The sequence below is a fragment of the Hylobates moloch genome, unplaced genomic scaffold, assembly GCF_009828535.3.
Source record: "Hylobates moloch isolate HMO894 unplaced genomic scaffold, HMol_V3 SCAFFOLD_11, whole genome shotgun sequence".
In the NCBI taxonomy this organism is placed as follows: domain Eukaryota; kingdom Metazoa; phylum Chordata; class Mammalia; order Primates; family Hylobatidae; genus Hylobates; species Hylobates moloch.
The window spans coordinates 74,794,282-74,809,126 of record NW_026652286.1 but is presented as its reverse complement, the minus strand read 5'-3'; the positions used below and the strand labels follow the sequence as shown (position 1 = coordinate 74,809,126).

The following is a 14,845-nucleotide window of genomic DNA, read 5'->3' as shown; positions in this document are numbered from 1 at the left end:
CCAGAACTTCAACACCAGCCTGGGCAACATGGTAAAACCCGGTCTCTACAACACATACACACACAAAAATTAGCCGGTCCCAGCTACTTGGGGAGGCTCAGGCAGGAGGATCACCTGAGGTTCAGAAGTTGAGGCTGCAGTGAGCCCTGAGCGTGCCACTGCATTCCAGCCTGGGCAACAGAGGAAGACCTTGTCTCAAAAAAAAAAAAAAAAAAAAAAATCTGGCTAGGCACAGTGGTTCATCCCTGTAATCCCAGCACTTCTGAAGGCGGACACGGGTGGATCACTTGAGCTCAGAAGTTTGAGACCAACCATGGGAAACATGGTGAAACCCCATTTCTACCTGAAACACAAATACTTAGCCAGGCATGGTGATGCGCAATCTGTGGTCCCAGCTACTTAGGACACTAAGGAGGGAGGATGGCTTGAGCTTCGGGAGCAGAGGTTGCAGTAAGCTGAGATCGCACCACTGCACTTGAGCCTGGGCAACAGAGTGAGACCCCTCCCATCATCTCAGAAACAAAACAAAAAAAAATCAACAGAAAAATTTAAAGTTGAAGGGATCTCCCAGAAAACATAACAAAATGCTAAGTGAAAGAAAATAGTGGGATAAGATAAGAAAATTAAAGAGTTATTCTGACTAGCAAGAATTCCTGAAAAAAAAGAACAGATAAAACAGGCTGGAAGAAATTACCCGGGAACTAATAAAAGAAACATTTTCCAGGACTGAAAGATTCCATGCCTGAAAGACAGTCCTGGACATTGTACTTTAGGGCAACTGTACTGCAAAATCTTGAGGGGCATCATCCATATTGAAGACCGAGTTTCTTTACATGAACCGATACATGACCAGGCATTGTTTACAATGAATTTTAAAAGAGCATATCAAAAGACATCATGAAATTTCAGAACCCCAATATAAAGAACAAAATACTAAAATCCCCAAGGAAAGCAAACACTCAATTAGCAAACTGGAAGCTAGAAGAACATGGAGTGCCGGGCGCGGTGGCTCACGCCTGTAATCCCAGCCCTTTGGGAGGCCAAGGTGGGCGGATCACTTGAGGTCAGGAGTTCGAGACCAGCCTGGCCAACCTGGTGAAACCCTGTCTCTACTAAAAATACAAAAATTAGCTGGGGCGTGGTGGCACACACCTGTAATCCCAGCTACTCAAGAAGCTAAGGCAGGAGAATCGCTTGAACCTGGGAGGCAGAGGTTGCGGTAAGCTGAGATCGCACCCCTGCACTCCAGCCTGGGTGACAAAGCAAGACTCCATCTCAAAAAAACAAAAAAAAAAGAAAAGAAAAAGAAAATGGAGTGGCCGGGCGTGGTGGCTCACGCCTGTAATCCCAGCACTTTGGGAGGCTGAGGCGGGCGGATCACGAGGTCAGGAGATCGAGAGCACGGTGAAACCCTGTCTCTACTAAAAATACAAAAAAATTAGCCAGGCGAGGTGGTGGGTGCCTGTAGTCCCAGGCACTCGGGAGGCTGAGGCTGGAGAATGGCGTGAACCCTGGAGGCAGAGCTTGCAGTGAGCCGAGATCCAGCCACTGCACTCCAGCCTGGGCGGCAGAGCGAAACTCTGTCTAAAAAAAAAAAAAAGAAAGAAAATGGAGTAATGCCATCAAAATTTCATGAGAAAATAACCTTAAATGCTACAACCAAACTGCCCACTAAATGTTAACAGAGAAAGATAGTTTTAGAGACAAGAGATTTCAACACAGCTACCTCCCACATACCCCTTTCCTCTGCAAATTTCTAGGGGATGAACAAACTCAAAAGAGTGAGCAAATAAAGAAAGAGAAAAATAGGGTATTCAACCCATAAGAGTGATCCAGAGACTCCCTAGGATGAAAGCCAAGGAACATCCTAATATGACAACTCTGAAGCAACAAGTCTAGCACAGAGCAGGAAGACAAAGGACTCTAAGGATACCTCCAAGGTGGGCAAAAAGCAACAAAAGTAAAAACAAAAAATCATGGCAATTAACAATTGGCCAGGCAAGGAAATATAGAATTTTCCAGAAAATCATAGTACATTATATGACTCTGCTGTTGGCACAACATGGTCATAATGTAAAAAATATTTAACAAAATAATTATAGTCATTATAATGGGAGGATTAAGAAAAGAAGGATTTTGAGGGGTGATGAAAATTCAAGAAATAGCAATTTAATATATTTTATAAATATGGAATTTTTAAAAGTACCGGGGAAAAAAACACCTAAAAGGAGTGGAAAGTGCTTGCCTCTGAAGAATGCAAGCTGCAAGCCAGAGATAGACAGTCACTGCTTTTTTTTTTTTTTTTGAGAGAAGTCTCACTCTTGTCCCCCAGGGCTGGAGTGCAATGTCTCGACCTCGGCTCACTGCTGCAACCTCCGCCACCCAGGTACAAACGATTATCCTGCCTCTGCCTCCCAAGTAGCTGGGATTAAGGTGCCTGCCACCATGCCTGGCAAATTTTTGTATTTTTTAGTAGAGACGGGGTTTCACCACGATGGCCAGGCTGGTATCGAACCCCCGACTTCGGGTGATCCACCTGCCTTGGCCTCCCAAAGTGCTGGGATTACAGGTGTGAGCCACCATACCCAGCCTGCTCTTTTTCTTTATAAACCTTACAGTATTAAGGGATTTTTCTAAATCAATGTACAGGTTACTTCCCTAAAAATTAAATTTCAAAATATACATTTATACACAGGCTATGAAAACAAGGTTCTTCAAACACCTCTCATTGGTAGAATCTGGTGCTTCCTTCCCTTTCTCTTTTTTTCCGTTTTTTTTTTTTTTTTTTTTTTTTTGAGACAGAGTCTGGCTCTGTTGCCCAGGCTGGAGTGCAGTGGTGTGATGTTGGCTCACTGCAACCTCTGCCTCCTGGGCTCAAACGATTCTCATGCCTCAGCCTCCCAAAAGGAGTAGCTGGGATTACAGGCATGCACTACCACGCCCATTTTTTTTCCTTCTATTTTTAGTAGCGACCGGTTTTTACTGTTCGCCAGGCTGGTCTTGAACTCCTAGCCTCAAGTTATCTGCCCACCTCAGCCTCCCAAAAGACTAGGATTGCAGGCATGAGCCACCAGGCCCCCTTTCTCTTTTCCTGAATTTTCTGATTCTCTCTAATAAATGTTAGTTTTATAATAAAAACCATATGCCTGGCCAGGTGTGGTGGTTCATGCCTAAGGTTCACTTGAGTCCAGGAGTTTGAGATCAGTCTGGGCAACATGGTAAAACCCCGTCTCTACAAAAAATTTAAAAATTAGCCAGGCACGGTGGTGGATGCCTGTAGCCCCAGCTACTCAGGAGGCTGAGGTGGGAGGATCACACAAGTCTGGGAGGTAGAAGCTGCTGTGAGCAGTGATCATGCGACTACACTCCAAGTCTGGGTGACAGAGTAAGACTCTGTCTCAAAATAAACCAAACAAATACAAAAAAATCATATACCTTATTAAAAGAAATGCCTAAAATTAGAGGCAGCAGTCCCCCACTTATCCTCAGGGGAAATGTTCCAAGCCCCACAGTGGATGCTTGAAACAGTGGATAGTACCAAACCCTATATCCTATATATATACTATAGTCTTTGATCTGACAACTGAGGTGGCTACTAAGTGACCAATGGGGTGGTGGGGTGGGAGGTAGCAAAGACGGTGTGGATGCATCGGCCAAAGAGAGGATTCACATCCCAGAATGGACAGCACAAGATTGCAGGATTGCATCACGCTACTCAGAACACTGTAATTTAAAACTTATGAACTGGTTTTTTGTTTTTGGCTTTTTTTGAGACAAGGTCTCACTCCCATTGCCCAGGCTAGGCTGAAGTGCAGTGGTACAATCACTGCAGCCTCAACTTCCCAGGCTCAGGTGATTCTCCCACCTCAGCCTCCCGAGTAGCTGGGACTACAGGCAGGTGCCACCATGCTCGGCTAACTTTTGTGTATTTTTAGTAGAGACGAGACCTTGCTACATTGCCCAGGCTGGTCTTGAACTCCTGAGCTCAAATGATATGCCCACCTCAGCCTCTCAAAGTGCTGGGATTACAGATGTGAGCTACAACTCCTGGCCATGAATTATTTCTAGAATTCTTCATTTTAATATTTTTACACCACAGTTGATGGCAGGTAACTGAAACTTTGGAAAGGAAACTCATGGATGGTGGGGAGGGACTACCGTACATGAAGGAATAAGAGTGAGGGAGGACTGTTTAATAAATATAAAACAAAAGAACCCCCACATCTATTTCCACATACAGGAAAAAAAAACCCACATCTTGCTTCACCTCCTAGGTGGCAAGGTATACAAGTTGAATTTCAAGCAACTTTCTATACTACATTCCATTTTGTCAAAGCACACAGTAGCACTTTAACAAACACACTATCTTTACTCCAAATCCCAAATCAAATCTGCAGCAATTTTCATGCAAATATCAACTCTCTAAACATACTTACTGGCCAAATAAATACCTTACTTTAAAAACAAACAAAAATCCTCCTCCCTTTAGGTTAAGTAATCAATTGCAAGAAGAGAAAGGAAGGAGCTTTTAATAAAATGTCCCCTCGCCCACCCCCAACTGAGAATCCTGCTGAAGAATTTGATAGTCGAGTGACTAACATCCCATAAAGAGATAGAGACACAAATTAAAGTGACAGCAAATGAAGTAATGGCACTAATCACAAATAAAGCATTGAAAATATTTGGTGGAAGAAAACCCAAATAATAGATACTGCCATTTCCATTATTTTATTAATTTGCAACATCATTCACAGAAACAACAGACTATCACTTCGTTGGTGTGTTTAAAAATTATGATTCTTCTCATGCTAGGAGCGAAATGAGGATTAAATACTGACCATTTTCCTTGTCTAGAATATTAAAGGGGAGGTGGGGAGGACTGCTGTGATTTAAACCAAACTTCTTTGTTTGCATTTAGAAGGGGTCAAGCCCTACGTAAATAAAAGTGCTTCCACGGTGGCAGTACTTGTTCCCAGGAAACTTGGTGCTACAGCACTTGAGCAACCAGAAGCATGAAGCAATTCTTCTTCATAGAAACAGCAATGTCCCTTTCATGGTTTGAAGTTCTGATTAATCCTAGAATCAGAAGCCCTTTTTGTAAGAAGTGCATCACTTAGTAACCACAGTTATAGAACGACACAGCTCTTTAAGACCACCCTTTATACAATGCTACTCAGCTATTATTAAAAACTTTCAAGCCACAATTAATGGCTAAATTATGCTATTACAGAGGGTAGCATTAAGTTTGAATAATCTTAAATCTTAGCAACTGATTTTTAAAATGACTTCACTTTGATTGGTCCTAAGCCTAAATTTCTATATATATTTTGGCAATAAAAAGGTTTACAGTTTACCTCCCCTCAAAGCTTTAAGGTACAAGGCAATGCAGAGTCATGATAGCGTGAGTATTTTAAGCTGTGAATTCACATTATTTTTCTAACTACAAAGTAAAATATTTCTCTACATAACTAAAGAGGACTGATCTTAGGGTTGTAAAAACCTGGGTTTTTTTTTTTTTTCAAGTTTCGACTATTTAAATGCTATCTAGATGTCTGGGTTTTTTTTAAATGGCTAAGATAAAGCTTTAGGAAAGGGTATTTTTTTTTAATGTGACTTTAAAAAGAAAATTAGCCTACCATCTTGCAGTCAATTGATTCTGCTACATTTAAACTTCTAGAGATAATTCTGGAATTCTTTCTAGAACTAAGAATCATAATTTTTTAAACACACCAAGTGATAGTCTGTTCTTTGAATGATGTTGCAAATTAAATAATGCAAAGAAGTTCTAGTGAACTTCTTAGTTCACACTAAAAACATTCCATTATTTTTCCCAGGGAATATGTTAATCTCTATGTTCTATTTACTCTGTCACATCTACTATCTTCCAACTGTTTTTCTTCTGCCACTGGTGAATACAGTTTCTCCAGGGTTTTCTCCCTAAATCACTGTGGCACTGTGTGCCATTATTCCCCGGGATGCCCACCCACTGAGCAGAAGTAAGCTCTCCCCCACCCCCCAGAGCTGAGGGCGTACTTTCATCTTCTCTCTCCACTCAGCCTCAATAGCAAGACAAACAAGCAGAGACTGGTCTTCCCTCAAATAGGGAAATACTTCGTGATCGCAATTTGAACTGGTTTTTTGTTTGTGTATACATGTGCACGTGTGCAACTTAACATTTAATGGCAAAATTACAAGCTTTTCAGTTTTAAAGGGAAACTGGGTTATACTTGATACAGAAAGAAACAGCATAGTCTTATTCTTCATGAAACTTCCTTTTAAAAACGCCTAATCTTTATTACGAAGATACACTGTATATGTTCCGTATACACTGTATACATATCAGGTACACTGTATATGATAACAACATACACTGTATATGTTCATAGTCTTTTCTTTTTTTTTTGAGACAGAGTCTGGCTCTGGCGCCCAGGCTGGGGTGGAGTGGCGTAATCTCAACTCACTGCAGCCTCCACCTGCCAAGTTCAAGCAATTCTCCTGCCTCAGTCTCCTGAGTAGCTGGGACTACAGGTGTGCGCCAACACACTGGGCTAATTTTTGTATTTTTATAGAGACGGGGCAGAAGTATCACTTGAACCCAGGATGCAGAGGTTGCCGTGAGTTAAGATCGCGCCACTGCACTCCAGCTTGGACGACAGAACAAGACTCTGTCTCCAAAAAAAAAAAAAAGGAAAGAAAGAAAAAAGAAAGAATCAGCCTATGTATAGCGATCAATCACATCTACAAGGCAAATTAATATAGGAATATGGGTAAGTTTTATGCCATGCAATGTCAAAAATCTCTGAAAAACATATCCTTTTTAAATTGTACACCAAGATACTCAATATAACTTAATCAAATCACAGCCACAAAAAACCTTGAATCTTCACAGACTAAAAACATTGTGGCCAGTTATTCAGAAAATGACTAACAATGGAAATGAAACAAAACTATGCTTTAAAAATTATTAGAACATTATTAAAACAATGCAAATGTACAAACTTTTAAAATCACTGATCCAGATTCCTTAGATCAAATTATAAGGTCCTATATGGTACATTATATATAAGAACACATATCTTTGAACATGGTAATAGTTACAAGGCATCAGAGTCAATAAAATAACCTTGCAAGTAAAAACACTCCTTGAAACCAGAGATATTATAGAACACTGAGTCAGGAAGTTATTCAGCAGCTTATAAAGAAATAGGAAGTTGTTGACCAACTACTTGAAGAACTATTTCCTGTAGGAAAACCGTAAGACAGCTGAAGAAGGTAATAACTCTCAGAGTCATAAAGAGAATGAATTCTTTTAAAATGAAAGGTCAATGCAATGGTAAAGAAATTAGTTTTGAATAGTAAATGCAGTAGAACAAATATTATATGGCTAAGCCTTGTTTACTACGTACTTCACATTCATCCCACAGCTTGAAAACAAGACACTGATAAATGTAGCTAGCACCATACTTCCACCGTATCACTTGCCAAAGTAAGGTACAAGTCTTCTCCACAAGATCTCACTGACCTAAGGAGGGCTTTAAAAGGACGAATGATTGCCTGCCTATAATCGTTCAGTAATCATGCTGCCTGGAAACTAGATGATAGGCCAACTAACTTCAAAAACTCAATCATCTATGGTCACAAGGCAACAACTGGGTTGTTTCTTAACTCAACATTTCTAAGTTTTTTCTCAAATTACATCGTCTTGCCTGTCTGGACCATTTATAGTCAGGTTCTTCATGCCAAATATAAATCTCAATAAGTTACAGACTTTGTAACTTAAAAGTCAGTTCCAACAAATATCTAAAAAGGTGCATTAAAATAAAATGTGTCACTGCGAAAACAAGTGTAAAATATGCAACTAAATTAAATCTTTATTCTACATCTGATGACAACAACACTCTTCTTTAGGTATAAGAGAAAAGTATATAAATATTGATTACAAAGACAGCCCTAGTTTAAAACATCAAAACCAGGCTAAAAATGAACTTTGACAACAGAAACTTGGCATCAAAAGCTTAGTTTATCATCATCTTTGACTAATGGTTAGGATATTTATCTCATTTATCTGTTCAGCACACAAAAAGAAGTTGTAACAACTATACAGCCCATAACATCATGGAAGTAGCTAACTGGAGAAGGTGAAATAATCGTATTTCATAACATTTCTCCAAATTGCATATTGTTCATAAAGCAGATACCTTTAAAATACAAAATTTTATAAGCCCACAGCATTCTTCTCCCACTTCCAATGTTTAGGGGCCTCCATAGAATCCCTGACAGATACCAAGTAACCATGATTTTACCTACATTTATTGAGCAAGATTTACCTGTCCAGGAAAACTCTTCTAGTTCTTAGAAGTTTTATATAAGAAAATTCTTCCATGGAATCAAAATTCCTCACATTTCTTATATAGTAAGACTAATCCTAATCCCACATGAAAGCTCCCCAGAAACACTGAAACAACAATCATGTCTTATCTCTCCTCCTCCCAGTTTTTTCTTTTCCAGGTAAATATCTCTCTACCCTTGCAACCTTTTCTCCTATGACACAATTTGAGATTTATTTATTTTGGCCTGGTTTATCTTCCTTACAGGCCCATAGTTGACAGGGGTGAACGGAGGTGACTGGGGCTGGAAGGTATATATCCTTCATTAATCCATCCACATATATCAATACCTTTAAGAGAAACATTTCTTCACAAAGGAAGAATCATTGGAAACTCTGAAAAATGAATAGTCATTCCTTAGCATCTGTGGTCAAGGATTGGTTCCAGGACCTCTCACATGCACTAAAATCCACAGACGCTCTGGTCTTTCATATAAGGTGGCATAATATTTGCATATAACCTATACATAGTCTCCCATATACTTAATATCACTTCTAGATTACTTATAATAATACAATATAAAGGCTAAATAGTTGTTACATTATTTAGGAAATAATGACAAGGAAAAAAGTTTGTACATCAGTCAATACAGATGGAATTTTTTTCCAAATATTTTCAATCAGAGGTTGGTTGAATCCATGAATGCTGAACCCACAGATATGGAAGGCCAACCGTATCTAGAATACTGATTACAGCTCAAAAAAAGATCATTCATTCAAAATAATGAAATCATAGGCAGATATCACCTACAAGCAATTACAAGGTACAAAGAACTAAGAAGAAGAGCATAGATGTTGCTCTTTAACCTTATACTTTTAGCCACAGCATCAACCAAAGAAAGAAGGCAAGCAGGCTATTAAGCTGTTTAAAAACCTCCCCAGGTCAGCATGTGACCCAGCAGGGAGAGGTTCAAAAAAGTGCAGCCTTTCTTTTTCTTCCTAACAACCTGGTTTGTTTCCACTCCCTTCCCCTTCAAGACACATCCTTCACAGCTAGCAGCTCTTTCAATCATTTACTTTGGATGTCTGCTTGAGAACAAATGATCTTGCTCATGCAGATGAGTTTGCCAGACTTGTGTGTACTTTCCAGTCTCAGGCCCTTTACTGTTCTGGTTGAAACCTGATCCTTTGAAATGGATACCAGGACACCAGAAAATGAATTAAAAAAAAAAAGAAAAGAAAAGAAAAGAAAAAGTTGCAGGAAAGGGGGCAAAAAAAACTGTACGAACTTTACACAATCAAACCTTTTCCTTTGCTCTTCTGTAAGTCTGTCACAAAACTTTCTATCTTACATTACAAAGTAGCAACCCACCCTGGAAGACAATATAAAACATATATTAGGATTCACACAACAAAACATCCTTAATGGTATTATCTGATATGATAAATAAATGTTACATTTGCCTTAGCAGTAGACTGTCAAGACATATCTGAATCAAAACTTACACTGTTTTCACTTTATTATCTCAACCTGATTAAACACTATTAAGTGAGCTTTTTAAAAGACATCAATTTCAGTCTATTATAATTAGTTTTAGTCAACATTTTATATATACTTGATCCAAACAAGCCAGAAAAAAATTGAGGGCTTATCTGTAATTTCAAAATTAGGCGAGAGAAAATTCTATTTAGGTCTTTTCAGCCTAGTGCAATTTTGCCATTTTGTTAAACACAAAAAGACTGAAAAAAAAATAAATGACCCAATGGTCATGTTTTTGTTTTCCCAGAGAGGAGGGTTTCTGTTGTGAAGACCTATTAGCTTGAAAGAAGTTTGTCACTGAGCAACTGCATATGAAACCTAAAAATTTATATTTCCCTTTACATTTTTTGGGGAAATATTGGTAAGTCACATCAAGCTTCGGCTGTAGTGCTTGTCATTTCACAATTCAAAATACTGTAAAATTAGACTCCCCAAAAAGCCCTACTTATTTTGTAGTTCTCTACCAATAAAATATTTATTTAAAAAGATACAAGTAGCACCATACGTACTTCGTAAGACGCTGCTAGCCCTGTAATTCCCAGAATTTGAAAATTTTCATGGTATTCTTTCTGTTTTGTGCTAGGCTAATTAACAGGCTTGGCACAAGCTCAAAATGAGAATAACCAAACTTCCACAAAAGAAAAGATTATAAGGAGGCTCAGAACCAAGACTCAGTAAAGCTTTCAAAATATTACCCATACTAACAAAGGTTATTTAGGTCATGCCAAACTGAAACATATATATGGAAGATATAACAGAGCTACAGAGCTTAACATAAATATTAAACATAAAAACAAATGATATTCTGTATCTTGACACCACTTTACTGTGTTTTCCAGTACATATTTTTCCTAGATAACTGTCTCCCACCATTATTTCACTTACTTTAAGAAGTATCTCTGACCAGAAGATGTCTTTGCCATCTCCCAACCTGCTGGCAGAGGTACATCATCAGGTATCTCAAAAGAAGACTGTCGAAGATGCTGAGCTGTGGGTGTAGCTGCTGGGCCAGAGACTACTCCAGTGGGGGTCAGTGTCCCAGGAGAAACAGCTCCCAACTGCAGAGAAGCTGGAGAGGAATGAGCTCGAACATGCTGTGGAGTCAGGGCTCCTGCAGTGCCTGCATCAGTACTGGCCTATTAGGAATATTAAGATGAAAAATTAAAAAAAAAAACAAAACAAAACACAACTGAGTCCCTTTAAATTTCTCAGTCAGCACTTAATTGCAGCCGAATATCTAAGTAAAAGGAGCATTTCAACATTTAATATTCAACACTGGAGAACACAGGTTTTCAAATGGATACTTTAAATATTATATAATTTTAATATAAATTTTATAAGTTTGTAATTTTATTGATGAGCAGTCCATCTAATGAATTTCCACCTACTCCGCACTAGACATGTAAGGGCAACTAGTACTGAATGAATAAAACATTTCAAAAATAATAGTGAATTTTAAAACCTAATTTTTAAGAGGTCAGTGCAGTTATGGGTGCTTTTACAAGTTCTAAAATGTTCTAAGTATAAACACAACACAAAGAATATACATTTTTTACTAGGTTTTAAGTAATTAATTTTTTTTCTAGGTCAAGCCCAAGAAAAAACAAGCCCTTGTCATTTATTCCCACCATGATAAAATGCCATTAATAAAGAAATCATAACAAATTACACAAATTTTAATGAGAGCAACAAATTTGAACTGCCCAAATGTTCTTAAAAGCCATCTACAATGAACAGGAGGAAAATAACCCAACTATATCTTTGTATGTAGAAGATAAAGATGTTATCAATCCAATTATAACTTAAGAACTCACACACATCCACAACTCTATACAAGCAAAAAAAATTCTGCATTCAGACCCCAAAGATCTGAGTTCCAGTCTAAGGTGGCTAGTGTGACACTGAACAAGTATCTTAACTTCCATATGCCTGTTTTCTCGTTTGTAAAATAGTTTTCATGACGGAAAAATGGATGTATATAAAAGAACTTACAGTCACCAGTTTGTGTTGTGAACAGTATTTACAACTTAGATTTGTACTATTCATAATCTTGCATAGTTTTTAAAATGTTTTTAATTAGAATTAGAGTTTGATTATCAAAAAGTTAGAATTTCTAGATTCACAAAGGTAAGGAAACTGGAAGGACTCAGTGGAGTCATTAATACCTTAAAGTGATATACCTTTTTGAGTTTCCCATCAGAATAAGTATGATTTAGGAAATCATTAGCAGAAATAAAAGTCGAATTTACAGATGCAAAACACTTAAAAACTTATTTAAAACAAACAAAACTATAATAGTTTATGAATTTTAGAACTGCTGGATATAAATTCTTGTAAAAATTATTTACTAGAAGAAAAAGTACACTTTCCAGTTGTGATTCTTTGTGGCTGATGCCACAAAATGGGGGACCCAATCTATGTGTATTATACTTTGAAAACATACTGTGCAGTCTGTAGGGTGCATGCCAACATACATTTACCCACAATGAGTCCATAAACCCACTTCGGGGGGTAAGAGAAAAAAGCATACCTAAGTCTACTTCTGACAAATTGAAGTGTTTAAGCAAGCAGCTAAATTGTTTTTCCTTCTTTCCTCCTCCTTAACCCGGGTTTTTGTCATCAGGTTAAGTGAGTTTTTCTGAGTTCCAAAACCCTTTGGTCTCCGACAGGAGACTATACAACAGGCCTGCAAATAGGAGAGGGAATGGGAGTGGGGGCGGTAACTCTTCTTTCCACTCAAGTTACAGCCCGAGTGGGCTAACTACATTGCAGTATTTGGAAAACCTATTAACTTTCGGGCAAAGTTTCTATGCTGAAGTTTAGCCTGAAGCAAGTTCTTAAAAAAAAAAAAAAAGAAATAAAAAAGAAAAAGAGAGAACCCTACACTAAACAAATCCACTGGGACCTATCGGAATGTTAACACTCTCATTATAAATAGTTTCACTTCTATGCTGAATCAAGTTGGCAAAATAATCGAACATTGTGTATGTGGAATAGCAGCCATGTTCATATCCGCAATAAGAATTAAAAAGCAATGGCGATCCTAGAATTAGTCATCGCTTCCCAAACATTAACTTTTAATCACAGTTGAACTAGGCAGGACTTAGCCTATGAGTCAACCTGCAGTGTATTATCAAAGGCTTGTGTTAAAACCTCGGTACTGTAAAGCGCAGCTCAGTTCCTGCGCAACGTACAGATGTGGCTAATTCAAAAGCGTTTCAGCCGACTGTAAATAATAGTCTACAACTGGGAAACCAACACGCGACCTACTAAGTTTGATAAGAGCGAGCCGGCCCAAGTTCCAAGACACAAGGAAAGCGCAGGGGTGAAAGAACTCCATAAACAACTTCCAGGAAAGTCTGGGCAGGGGAAGCCCGAAACCTGTATTCTGAAATCGCCTGAGCCGCGAGGAAAATAAACGCTAACGGGAGGGGGAGGGGGAAGGGAAACGGGACAGGGGAAGGAAAGAAAGAGCAAGAAACTAAATGGACCGGTTCTACCCCCACCTCTAATCAACACTGGAAAACAAGAGAACAATTATTTGACTCCCCCAGGAGACTGAAGTGGATCGAGAGGCCGCAAAGGAAAGGGGCCCAGGGCTCAACTTCACAAACTCGGCCGCCGCTGGCAACACACCCACACACAAATGCCAGAGGCCCCCCTCCCCCTTTCCCAGCCCGGCCCCGGCGGGAGCGAAGGTGCGGAGCGCGCGGAGGCGCGCGCATTGTGCAAGCCCACCGCGGCCCAGGCCCGACTTTCCCCACCCCCTTCCTTCCTCCCTACCCCTCCTCCACTCCCGCCAACCTCCCGGGAACCCCGGGAAGAAAGAAAGGAAGAAGGAGGGAAAGCACGCCCCCCGGGACTGCAACCGCAGAGAAAAACTCAGAAGGGAAAAACAAATCTCAGCCCCGGACTCTGGGAGGAGTGGAGAGCTGGTCACCGCGGCGGAGCGGACGACTCCAGTTCCTCCACTTCGCCTCCGGACCCCCCCACCCCAGCTAGAGTTCCCGCAACCCCCCTCCCCTGGCCAGAGCTGGCGGCCGCGGCTCCCGAGCGCCCCCCCGGTCTGAGGCCCGCCTGACGGGGAAGCGGGGAGAGGGGCGACGAGGTTACCTGTCGGGAGTGGGATTTGGGCTCCGGCGGCTTGAAGAAGGAGTCGGGCAGCTTCCGGAGCCTCATGGGCACGGTCTGGGGCACGTTGGCCGTCTTGGGGTTCATGACGGCGTTGAAGAGCGCCTCCAGGTCGGTCTCCGAGTCCCCGCGGACGTGCACGATCTGATGCCCGGCGGGGGGTGCCTGCGGCGCCGCCTGGGTCGCCGCGGGTGCCGGCTGCCCGGGTCCGGACGGCGGGCCCTGTCCCTGTGGGGGCTGCGAAGGCGGCTGCCCTTGGCCCTGGGGGGCCGGTTGAGGCGGCGGCTGCTGCCCCGGATCCATGGCTTCTGCCTCCCCCGACGCGCACCCCGTAACCCAGGCGAGCGAGGGCTACGCCCGGACGCCCCGGCTCCACGGGCCGAGGTGGAGAAGCGGCGACGGCTTGCGGGCCGGGCGGCGCTGGGCGGCGGGAGCGGCGCTGTCCTCGCTCTCAGGGCCGGGGGGCTGCGGCGCGGCCCCGCATCCCCCGCCCCGGCGCCTCCGCCCCCGCCCTGCGCCCCGGCTCCACTGGTCTGGCGGCTGCGCCTCGGGAGGGGCTGCGAGGGACTCGGACCTGCGGCGCCTGAGAACTTTTTCCCTCCAACTCCCTTGACGGAGGCCGGACGGCTGGTTGCCTTTCCCCGCCTCCCCTTTCTCTTTATTTCCTTTTCTTGTTCCTTCCTTCCTCCCTTTCTTTTCCCTGGCGGCGGCTGCGCCCGACTGAGACAGAAACTCGCCTCAGACGCCAAAACTAAAGTTAGGAGAAGCGCCCGCCCGCGCCGCCGCGGCCCCGCCTCCTCTCGGCTCTTCCTTCCTCTGCGCGCCCGCCCGCACCGCGGCCCGGCCGG

At 41.7% G+C, this 14,845-nt stretch overlaps 1 protein-coding gene across 12 annotated transcripts in view; it reads right to left on the bottom strand.

Moving 5' to 3' along the window:
• Positions 1 to 14,578, bottom strand: part of YAP1 (Yes1 associated transcriptional regulator) — a 123,865-nt gene extending 109,287 nt beyond the window's left edge. For all 12 annotated transcript variants that reach the window (XM_058446884.1, XM_032167236.2, XM_032167234.2 and 9 more), the window contains exons 1-2: positions 13,980 to 14,578; positions 10,752 to 11,002 (exon numbers count right to left, since the gene is read on the bottom strand). In XM_058446884.1, coding sequence (XP_058302867.1) covers positions 10,752 to 11,002; positions 13,980 to 14,300 — 572 coding nt within the window. In that variant the 5' untranslated portion in view covers positions 14,301 to 14,578. The remainder of the gene's footprint in view (positions 1 to 10,751; positions 11,003 to 13,979) is intronic.
• Between the last annotated feature and the right edge of the window lie 267 nt (positions 14,579 to 14,845).